The sequence below is a fragment of the Pleuronectes platessa genome, chromosome 1 (assembly GCF_947347685.1).
Source record: "Pleuronectes platessa chromosome 1, fPlePla1.1, whole genome shotgun sequence".
NCBI lineage: Eukaryota > Metazoa > Chordata > Actinopteri > Pleuronectiformes > Pleuronectidae > Pleuronectes > Pleuronectes platessa.
In genome coordinates this window covers 25,432,128-25,444,011 of record NC_070626.1, presented here as the reverse complement: position 1 = coordinate 25,444,011, position 11,884 = coordinate 25,432,128, and the positions used below count along the sequence as shown (strand labels likewise).

General features: G+C 43.7%; 1 protein-coding gene across 1 annotated transcript in view; it reads right to left on the bottom strand.

The window, feature by feature from the left end:
- Positions 1-212: 212 nt before the first annotated feature.
- The window catches only part of cdkl5 (cyclin-dependent kinase-like 5), a 28,237-nt gene continuing 16,565 nt past the window's right edge, over positions 213-11,884 (bottom strand). Inside the window, exons 10-21 of the mRNA XM_053427211.1 lie at positions 11,056-11,142; positions 10,396-10,476; positions 10,105-10,274; positions 8,448-9,307; positions 7,731-8,071; positions 6,856-6,957; positions 6,495-6,600; positions 5,657-5,792; positions 4,993-5,098; positions 3,875-4,036; positions 2,323-2,571; positions 213-1,788 (exon numbers count right to left, since the gene is read on the bottom strand). Coding sequence (XP_053283186.1) covers positions 1,381-1,788; positions 2,323-2,571; positions 3,875-4,036; positions 4,993-5,098; positions 5,657-5,792; positions 6,495-6,600; positions 6,856-6,957; positions 7,731-8,071; positions 8,448-9,307; positions 10,105-10,274; positions 10,396-10,476; positions 11,056-11,142 — 2,808 coding nt within the window. The 3' untranslated portion in view covers positions 213-1,380. The remainder of the gene's footprint in view (positions 1,789-2,322; positions 2,572-3,874; positions 4,037-4,992; positions 5,099-5,656; positions 5,793-6,494; positions 6,601-6,855; positions 6,958-7,730; positions 8,072-8,447; positions 9,308-10,104; positions 10,275-10,395; positions 10,477-11,055; positions 11,143-11,884) is intronic.

The window sequence follows — 11,884 nt, the reverse complement described above, 5'->3', positions numbered from 1 at the left end:
TCATGTATTATTTTTACATTTAACTTTGAATACTGTATTCGTTGGCTGCTTTTCAGGGTTCGATAGTTTTCCTGGGTATTTACAAAAGCTAACGTGTGACTGATGAATTTGTGAGGATTCAGTCTGTGGCACACAGTAGTTAGCTCCACTTCAGATGAGACATGTTTGAGACCTGATTCAGTTAAACTTTTGAATAGAACCAGACTTTCCCCTGAAGATCTTAAAGGTTGTAGGTGAGGTTGTTTTTTTGCAGAATGCTCTCCCACAATCTGAAAACACTGTTTAGAGACAAACTTCTCAGCGGGGGCCGTGTGGTGATTACTCACTTACTGTTAAGGCTGAAGACGAAACCAACATGGCAGCACGGAGCTAAAAGGATAAGGACACTGAGATTGGGACGTCATGTGATGTGAAAGTTTCTGTGTGTAAAGTTCAGAGTCTAACAGTCTCACTCCGGCTCCTCTGCTACCGAACCCTCTGACAAATAGCCCGATGTGTCACTCAACTCATAAAGTGATGTCATGAGGCTGATGAGCAGATTTGAACTAGATGTTTTTTTGTGTTTTTTTTTTTCACTCTGGGCAAAAAGTATTCATCAGTAATTCTTCATATTTTGATGAAAAAAAATGAAAAAAAGGATAAAAATAACATTATGAAAATCTCTTAATAACATATCAAATTGAACAGAAAAAGGACATTCACCATTATTAAATATTCCTTTTGACATATTGTATTATCAACACATAAATATCTATTCAATTCTTTGTGTCGAAACTAAAGCTCTCGCAATTACACATTTAATTCTATATTACCTTATAATATTCCCATATAGCCTACATACTGTGTCATTTATAGCTTATATCCTTGAATTCAAAACAAATAAATATTCAATAAATAATGTTGATATAAATCTTTTGTTTTTTTGTTCTTATCAAATATCGGAGCTTGAAAAACAGAGCTTGAGTTCATTGGCCGCGGTGCGGTCGGCGGCTGTCAGGTGTAGTAGCGTCCTGTGAGCAGGAGATGGCAGCAGAGAGGCCAAAGGAGCAGGTTCTCCTTGACGGGAAACATCAGCTTATTACGTTCGAATCCCTTGTTCAGTAGAGAAACAATAACGTACAACTGACACAGGGCTGTCTTCCTGTGACGGAGCGGCCCTGTCCTGTCTCCTGGACGCAACCGTCCCCGCTGTCTGTGTCTGGCTGGTCAGCGTCTGGTCCGTGTAGGTTCCAGACACTGTGTTTCTCAATGAGGACTTGATCCAGTGAAATAGGCTTCATGTAAACTTGTACTACAGTACCAGGATGTCTGCATTGACAGATGCTTTCAGGATGGAGCTATATTGGAGGTGGTGTGGTTTGGGAGGGTTTCCTTTCTTTTTTAAAGCGCAGTCTCCTTCAGGTCGTTGAGGTTTGGCATCCTGTTGCGGGAGGATCGGGTAAACGTGGGTCCGTTCTGCCCCGGTTTGATGCCCAACTGTTCTGGGGTGAACTGAGCGCCCTCCGCCCGCTGCAGAGCCGACACGTGCCAGCTGGACTCGATCTGTCCAGGGAGGGGGTAGCTGGGCTTGCGGCTCTTGGACTGGGAGGTGCTGCTCACCCCGGAGTGCCCCCTGCTCTCCACGTGCCCTCGACCCTCGGGGTAGCCCGCTTTGGAGGAGGGCTGAGGCGGGTTGGAGAGGGGGGCTTGGAAGCGCAGGTCTTGAGGAGGAGGAGGAGGAGGCTGTCCTTGATTTGAGGAGGAGGGGGAGAGGTGAAGGAGCCGGCGGAGGGACTTGAGTGGTTGGCTCTGGGAGGAGAGAAATCATTGCTGTAAGCAAGAAGGTTCTCCAGTCTGAATCTTAGTTCTTTCTCTTTACATTAATTAATGACTCTAAATCGATCGTAGTAGTGAATGTGAGCATGTTTCTATACGTTGGCCTTGTGAAATGCTTGAGACCTCCCCCATCTAATTTATGCATCCTCCCATTATCTATATCACTTATCCTTTAAGGGTCCTGGGGGGTTTAAGCCAATCCCATCTGACATTGGGTGGGAGGCGGGATACAGGTCACCATCGTCACAAGGCCGACATACAGAGACAAATTTAATTCACTCTCACATTCACATCTACAATCATTTTAGAATCTCCATTTAACCTCCCACCGATTTGCATGTCTTTGGACCGTGGAGGAAGCCAGAGAAAACCTACACTGAACAACGAACCAGGATTCAAACAGAGAACCTCACCACTGCTCCACCCTGCCGTCCTCAATTTTCACATTCTGCAAGTGATGATATCATTATAACCGAGGTCATTTAGGTGCAACACTCTTCTACGTACCTGTGAGTGTGAGTCCACGGGTTTCTCCTGTGGCCAGTCACTGACTCTCTCTCTCTCCCTCCCTCTCTCCCTCTCCCTTTCCCTCTCTCTTTCCCTCTCACGTTCTCTCTCTCGGTCTCGGTCCCGGCTCTGTTCTCGCTCTCGGTCCCTGTCACGGGATCTCTCGCGGTTTTTCCGCCGGCTGCCGTGATGAGAGGAGGACTTGGAGCCCCTCTGCAGCGACAGGTGTTCCTGTCCGATGCCCACGACCTAACATTCCAGAAGCAAGAGACAGGAACATGATCAGTTTGTGTCTCTACGTCGAGTTTTCATCACACAACACGTCTCACTCAAATCACGTCTCAGATCCTGGAGAGGTTCCTCATGCATCCCTCTGGCAGGACCAGACAAAGCACAAGGACGTGGTGATGGTGATTCGTGATGATGTTTTATTCTCTCGTGTCAAAGTGGGGAATGACAAACTACAAATAAAATAATATTCTCATGATCAGTTAATATGTTTCTTCCTTTCTGATCAGTTATTAAGTTAAGGGGACTTCTTCATCTTCTCCACAACAGCTAAAAAAAGAGGGTTTAAATTCATACTAAACGAAAAAAGGAAAAATTAATTTTAGCAAATATTTGTATACTGACTGATTTAAGTATCACTATGTAATTGAGCAACAGCGCCCTCTGCAGCAACACGTGGTTAATTATTCCTATCAATGTGCTGAGTGGGGCTGTGACTGAACTGAAAACAAATGATTACCCATGATCCCCAGCTTCCTGAACCAGAAGAGCTGCAGCTGTTACTAATCCATCAAACTCTGTTTACAACTCCTCATAATTGAAGTTTTTAAACTGATCTACAGCTCAGCATTACTCTTGAACTTAGAGGAACTGATTCTGACTATTTCAGCTCCGACTATCAGTCAGTTCAACCTAAATAAAAGCGAGATATCAAAGTAATTTTGAAGCTGCTGTTTTAAGGTGGAAAGGTTTGGATAGTGTTGCTTTAAAGGATAACTCAGTTATGAAGTAAATCAGAGGAGGCACTTGAGAGGTGCTACTTGGTAGATTGAGTCCTATCGGTTTTCAGTATTTGTGCTAAGCTAGGCTAACCAGGCTGCAGCTTCATATTTAATGGACAGACACAAGAGATGGTTTTGACCCTCGTGGTAAACTCTCAGCAAGAGAGTGAAGAAGCACATTGACAAAAATATTGAGCTACTCTCTGAATCATACAGCCTGGAATGAAAATGTCTGCTGCTGGTTTGTGAGTTTATAGAAGTGACACAATGACATAACTGCAAGGGATGAGTCCGGACGTGCAGACGTGTCAGCCTCACAAACACTCACACTGCAGCATGAGATAAATGTCTCCTGTGACTGGACACATACATCATAGCAAGACAAAATGGACGCACAGGCCGCGTGCAGCATTCGACTCAAAGCTCATTTGAAATCTTTCTCTGTCGAGCATTCACAGAGATCTTGAGAGGATTTCAAAGCGGCTCGTTGCGGTGAGTGAGGTGTGAGTGGACATGCAGCTGTAGTGTTGAGGTTAGATTACTGGTGAGGCAGGGTAGGGCGCGGTAGGCTGGTGTTGTACCATGGGCGAGGCGACTACAGGGAGGACTTTGACAGCTGAGTTGTGCTTTAAGCTATTCTTAGAGCTAAAGAGGGGGAAGAGACTTTTCCTGATGCTGGGGTTCCTCCCGTCCTCCATGTCCGTCTGTAGAGCAGAAGACGCACAGCCACAGCTCTCAACACAAACCTCCGACGGCAACACAACAACAACTGCAGCACCTGACCCTCGCTCAGTTAAAGAAACATCATTAACTACAGAACAAAAGTAAACTAAATCAGTAACGACATATATCTGTTAGATAAACAGGGAGAAATTTAAACCAGCATTGTAGAATAATCCTGTTAAATTAAACCATGGGTCTTATTATGTTTGTCTGTCTGTGAGCAGGACAACGCCAAAAACTCCTGAACCGATTTTATTGGTTTTCGCTTCACATTTTGGAGCAACTTCAATTAAGAGGTTTAATCCACAATTTATTTTTCAATTTCTTTAACACTGTTAGATTGGGACATTTTTTATCTCATTGTTAATTTCTCAAGAAATCTTGTTGAAAATGTTTTAATGCACATCTGGATAATGATGCAGTTTCATTTAATTGAAATAAGATCTTATAATAATGATCAAAACAAGTATTTCAGAAAAATATTAAATTACTGTACGGCAACTAATCTTCCTTTAATCTAAATCAGACAATGGATATTCAGTATTTGCGATTAAAAAAAGAATATGTTTAAAGTTATATTGACTGCTTGTGTGTCTTGTTCTGCTGTCATGTCATCCATCTTTAGATATATATATATAACCAATAGGAACGAAGGCAGAAACCATAGAAATAAGACCCATGATGTAATAAAGCAGAATCACCGTTTAACATGCTTGGTGGTTGATATCAGTAAATACATATAAAAAGTATAAGTAACAATAACGACTTAAGATACTGATGCTGCCGGAAATCACTGTCAGATGCACTTGTCTAAAAAAAGCCTTCACAATGAAATATAAATATACTATGGACAAGGGAGAAAAAACTAAAAAGGATCCAAAGGAACATTTTTATATGCGCTGAATTAAACGACAGGCGAAGACTCAAGCGATCTTACTATTTGTGTCTTCTTCTTCTTCTTCTTAATGGCTCTGAAGAAGCCTTGTTTCTCCTTCTCTTTGACGGGCTCCGGAGGGTTCATGACCATCGCCTCCGCGGCGCTCCTGTGAGGCAAATGTGGAAAATCGTCAGGTGACTAATGTTTGTAATTACAGGCTCAGGATTAAACGGTGACTTTGTTTCAGGAGTATCTTACATCAGGGCTAACAGCAAAATAGATTATGTCACAAGTAGAAGACGTATAAAGTGAGAAAAAGTCACAGGTCCTAAAATAACACAAGCAGCACCATGTGAGACCCGTGAGAGACGTTTGAATTATTCTCACTTTCAAGATTTCAGCTTTCAGTCCGATAATAACTTTTCAAATGATTCACTTTCCAGCACAGCGAGAGACAATTGTGTATATTGTACAAAATATCAAATTTTATATTAGATCCACAATCAATCAATAAATACAGACAACAAACATTGCTTATTTTTCAACTGTCAACAATGGGAACTAGAATCACTGTTTAGAGAATCTGCATTAGTTATTTGATAGTGAGGAACATATGAGACATGGTTTGATCTGGTTGTTTCTACAGCTGAAGAAGAAGAAAACCAGTTCTTTGTTACCATGTTGATCAGATAATGCCTGAAGTTACAGTGAGAAGAAAACCCACCAGTCAAAAGCCGTCTGGCGTTTGGAGTGGTTTCCCATGAGGACAGGGTCTCCGGGTGCAACGGGGACGACCGGCCCTCGACTCTGGACGACGCCGTCGTGGAAAGAGGAGGAGTTGTCTGGTCGTGGGGAAGGAACTGAAACAAAAACAAGTGGAGAAAATAATAAAAGGTGTAGCAATCAAGATGCTGTTGTCCATCTTTATGTGAAGTATATGGATGATTCCTGTAGAATTTTCTGTTTTCCTCTGTTTGACTGTTTCTCTGGCGCCACCAGCAGGACGACATCTGTTTGTTTTACTAAAATAACTGTTTAATGAACTGTCGTTAAATTTGCTGCAGCCATCTGTTTCCCCCGGATAATGAGCTGTAATAAATTCATAATCTGCTGACTTTCCCTCTAGCGCCATCACAAGGTCAAAGTTACACTTACCCATAACTTTTATCATTGGTATTATTGATTGATGATATGGTTTGGATTAGCAAACTGAGTTATGTCTTTTCTCTTCTGTTTTATTCTCTTAAATTGTGTATTTCATGTTCTACCTTATTTAATTTATCCAAAATCCAATATATGTCGTTATTTTATTTGACAAATCTTTCTGTCTCATACTTTGTTATGGAAGACATTTTGAATTTCATTGTTGTTGAAAGTTTTGCACAGAAACTCCCATTAAGTATTGAAAGTAGTAGTTTAAAACACATTTTATTGCAATAGTAAAAAGATATGATTGTTAATAAAATTTAAATGCATTTGTCATTTACTTCTCCTGCAGGCAACCTTGAGTAAAATACAGTTAAATCATCAAAGTGTTATGTTTGCAGACGCCTGTTTCTTACCTCGGTAGAAGCTGCCGACTCTCCTCGGCATAGACTCAGTGAAGATCATCCGGTTCTCCTTGGAAGAACCTCCATCTTCCCCATGAGGGTCGTGGTACATACCCACCTAAGAAACACACAGACAAGGTTCCTCGGTACCCGCAGCTTTGTGACGGATCATCTCATCTAATCATCACTGAACATGAGCTGTCACATTTTCTTTACCGCCTCACATCACAAGACATTCCAGCTGTTCAGTGAGGTAACATATAAACCAGCGACAACGTGCAGTGAAGCTGTTGAACCTGATCACAAACAGACAGAAAACACAATATGGAAACCAGCGGTCAGAAGAGCTTCTGTCAGTGTCGGGGGGTCGGACCTCGTTTTTAGAGCGCTGCTGGTGAAAAGCAGCCGCGTTGTCCCTCGCAGAGTCTTTGATGGGGGCACAAGGGTGGCTCATGTCTTTAGGGGACGGCTCACTCTGTTGAGGAGACGGACAGACGCAGCATGAAGCAGTGGCAATGAAAATGTGAAACTGACACACACACACACACACACACCTCCTTGTAAAAAACACACATTAAAGAAAAAAATCACCCTTTGTCACATTGTTCAATATCTTGAATAAGAGATGTAATTATTTCTGTGAGTACACTCTCTTTTCTCTTCTTCCCCTTCTTCAGTGTTTTCCCACATTTTAATGAATCATTTACAATCGCACGATTATGTTAGAATTCACATTTTTTTATCACATCTTGTTTCTTTCTTTATTCCCTCAATTCCTTTTGATCAGATCTTTATTGATCACATTTTCTGTTCCACTTCATATTTTAAAACCACAAATTTTATATTGTTTTTATTAATTTACCTGTTGATTTACATTTTTTTAAAGATCCTCTCAACAATGACATGTGTGTCTTTCTGGTAGAGAATACTGCAGCTCTTATTATATATTGTTTTATTTAAACAAATATTTAGTTTAAAAGCATCTCAATCCTCCTTTAAAAAAGTGTGTCTGAGACATTGTGCTTTTTAAGAATGAGCTGCTTCACCTATTTTAAGTCATAAAAGCGTTCGTTAAGATCAACACTATTCTGTCAATTGACTATTTATGCCTGAGAATCAGAAAAATGCAACACTGAAGCTGTAACGGACCAAAATGGAACTTTTCTTTTGCACAGTGACAGTTTCAGTATTTTAGGGTGAATGTTTCCTTTAACTCGTCCACACTCTCAGGACCTGTCCCCCACTAACCCTGGTCATGTCATCGGTGCAGTCCTCTCTCGATGAGCTCACTGAGTGTCCGGTGAGGGTGGTGCGGTGCTGCAGCTGCGGGGAGAGGAGCTGCAGGCTGCTGGCTCTGGTTGGTATCACCTGCCCCGGCGGAGGCAAGCCCGCCATCCCACCCTCCACGCCGTGGGGCCGCTGGCGCTCCCTCCTCACGTACATGGAGTGGCGTTGGGGGCGCTGCTGAGAGGAGAAGGGGGAGGTGTAGCCCAGGCCGTAGTGATAAGACTCGTGTGGGGAAGGCAGAGTGTGAGTGGAGGGCATCCCCGCTCCTCCCGGGTCTAAGAGCTCCGGAGCGCCGATATCCTCTGGAGAAGAGAGGAGAGATAGTTATTAACCACTAAGTCTATTAACTTTTTGTTTTTTAAAACAATATTGTGTAGCAAAGATCTTCATATTGCTTTTGTCCAACAAACCATTCATATCTAAAAAAATATATTAAATCTAAAATCATATTAGACATAAAAACCGCAAACCTCATATTTGACAAGCTGGAAATTGACAGTTCATTTTCTGTTTATTTTTAAATACTGTAAATAATTTAAATCCAAATCGAATAATCGTTATATCTTGCGCTGAATAGATTTCCTTTTATTTTTAAGTATCACCTATATCTGTTAATATTTTATTCACACTCAGAAAACAACAAAGATGATTTAAAACAAATTGAACTCCTACTCCTACCTGGTGTTAGAGGCTTATGTCTGGACTTGTGTCTGGAGGACGAGTCCAGTGTGCTGCTCTCCATGCGGACATTGCCGCTGCTACGAGAAGCGGGGCTGTGTCCGGATCGATCACTGTGTCGCGTGGAGGGGCTGCCGGGGGGCCCCTGAGGGCCCGAAGGCGCATTGAGGTCTAAGCAGCTGGCAGGGAAGAAGCGGGCGCTGGGTCCCACCCCTGCTGCTGTGTTGGAGTTTGGGTCGTCCGGGTGGAGCCGACCGTCGCTGAGGTTCCCGACCGATTTGGCATCGCTCAGCGCGCTGTGGCTCTTGGACAGGCTGAGATAAGAGGCCGAGCTTTTAGACGAGGAGGACATGGAGCCGTGGGCAGAGTCGGCCATACTGTGGCTGTGTCGGCCATGTTGTTTCTCCGCTCCAGACTGCAGTGTGTTTGTCTTGCCTTCCAGGAAGGTGTGGCGCCCGACCTGCTGCTGCTGCTGCTGCTGCTGCTGCTGCTGCTGCTGCTGCTGCTGAGAGCGAGACGTGCTGGGTTTGCTGTGGCCGTACTTTCCCCCGTGCCCCTGGTCCGGCAGCTTTGTGGAGGGTCCCATGCTGAAATCAAACTCAGTCTTTCCTTTGACCTCTTTGGGACTGAGGAGGTGTGGCAGGTTGTTGTTAGCCAGGTCTTTGTTGGATGAGGCAGAGCGATTGAGGGTCTGGGACATGTACTGGCCCTTGGGGTGGAGCACTGGACTCAAACTGGACGGGGCCGGTTTGTTGCCATTCAGGAAGCTCTCATTGCCGAGGTGATGGAGGTCCCCGTGGCGAGGGAGGCTGGAGCACTCTTTACTGTTGGAGCGACGGCTTGAGCTCTTAGTGTGACTCCTGGAGGAGCAGTGGGGGGAACAGTTAGTCAGTACACTTAAGCCTGAAACATGCTTCTGCGACTGCGTCTGCGTGTTTTCACGCCGCTGTGGCGCAAGACTCGTTGTCATTCATGCTTCCCCAACCGTTGCGCGTCTTACAAAGCAATTCCGCGCCAGAACACTAGGCGGAGTAATGCTTTTTGTCGAAGACGACCTGAGAGACGCCTTCTTTCTTCTTCATCGATTGTTTATTTACATAGCTACTGCGGCTCCTTGTAGCCTTTTTCAGGCAGACAAATACGCCAGTCAGTGACGGGTTATACAAGTGGACATACTTTCGGATCTCTTCTGCCAAACGCTCTTCTATTTGGTCCATATTCATTCTTCTAAATCTCCCGTTGTTTCTGCCTGTATTATGGGGCATGAAACCGGAAATGCAGCTCCAGAAGGGATGTAGAGCAGACCAATCACAGCCTTGCGGGCTGAGTGAGCTTGCGGAGCTTTGCCGTAAATTTTAGAAAAGTGGGTCGACACCCGTCAGCACGTAAGGAAGGATACATAAGCACGTAAGGGACCCGGAAGGGCTCTTGCGCTTACGGGCCCGTGAAAACGCAGAAGCATGTTTCAGGCTTTAGGAGGGGGACTTCAGTTTGGACATCTAATTCCTCTGACCACTGGTTGGGGCCGACATGGAGGAATTAAAAAAAAACCTTATAAAATCACATTACATTCTGAGTATCGGGATCTTTCCATATCAAATAGCCCTGGGTTAAGAAGAAACTGTGACATTAAATAAAAATAAAGGATCAGTGAAACCTGGTAGGAACTGTGTTCTCTCCATGATGGTGTGTTTTCCTCTTGGAGGAGCGCGGCGGGTTGGGAGATGCAGGAGGAGGCCTCTCTCTCTCTCTCAGAGGCTGGAAGGCCGGATGGTTCAAGCTCTGCTCCGTCAGAAAACGCTCGGTGGGGTTCAGCAGCAGCAGGTTCTGAAGAGAAAAGACACAAACAGGGAAGGAAACTACTGTTTTATATATTACTAACTGACAAAGGTGTAAAGGTTTACAGTGGACAGATTAGTTTGAGTTCTGTGCTTCTTTGTATTTTTACCTTCATCAGATCCAACATCAGAAGACTCAAGATGCCTTGGTACCTTCTCTCCAGAGTCTGAGGATGAGTAACTGAGGGAAACTGGCACACACACACACACACACACACACACACACACACACACACACACACACACACACACACACAAACACACAATTCAAATCCAAACTGAACTTGTTTTGCACTTTTAAAATTACTATTACGATTTTCAATATAACGTAGATGTTTGTGCCATTAAACGCAACACACATCTGACAGAAATCTATCACCAGCTCACACTAAACAAACTATCAAACACACACGTACGTACACACACACACACACAGTCACATACACGCACACGCAAAGTCTAGTTTGGTCGTCTGGGACATTTTCTCTTGCTGCTAAACTGAACACCAAACACCTAGCTCATGAGTCACAGCAATCCACTCAGTCATGGTGCTGGGAACTCTGCCACGACAGAGAGATAGAGAGAGGGAGAGAGAGAGAGAGAGAGAGAGAGAGAGAGAGAGAGAGAGGGGAGGAAGGAGAGAAGGACACAAAGCTGGAGAGAGAAGGAAAGGAGGTAAAACAGAGGAGGAGGAGGAGGAGTAGAAAGACGAAGACAAAGAAGAGAAAACAAGAAAGCGAATAACAAAAGGATGAAAGAACGTCTCTTACCCTGATTCCATGAAACCGAGGGTTGTTGTAGAAGAGTTTCATTTGCTCGGCAGGGAGTGAACCCAAAACCTTCTGAATGGTGAAGAGCTGGAGGAGAGACGAAGCATCATAGTTTAACATGACAGTAGAATCGACTGCATTAGTTCATGGACAAAACTATACTTTACGATATTTATTATATTTATAAGCATCTTTTTAAAACGATGAAAAACTTATTTTTAATGATTCCCCGTGCATAATGAACATCTCAGGGCTAGTCTGACACGAAGCCGACATTTGCAACTGCAAGCGGTTGACCAATCAAAAAAGGGTAGACCAGCTGGCCAATCAGAGCAGACTGGGCTCTATTGGGAGGGATTTCTTAAAGAGACAGGCGCTAAAATCAAGGGTTTCAGACACAGGCTGAAAAGAGGATCTGCAGACAGTTTGAGGAGAAGTCTGACACACTCTCATCATATCGATGTTAATTACTGTCATTATCTATTTATTCACAGCACTGTGGAGATATAGAGCTCTCTTTCATCAGAGAAAGGGATGATGATGGAAATGAGGGGAGAGCATGTGCCAGCAAATCCATATATTCAATGTTGCTATCTTGTCTGTCATCCCAACAAATAAATCAATAAACTCATGGTGGCATAACAAAGGATTAGTTACATTTTTGCTAATCTCTAAATTAATCAGTCCGTTGATTTGGGGGGAGGGGGGGGGGTGCCTCACAAGGACACAAAACACTACTAGTGTCCTTTGCGATGTCCCATTTGAAAAATGTGGACGTCTGTCAGATACAGAGAATCAAACAATTTATCTGAGCAAGTTAAAGCTTAAA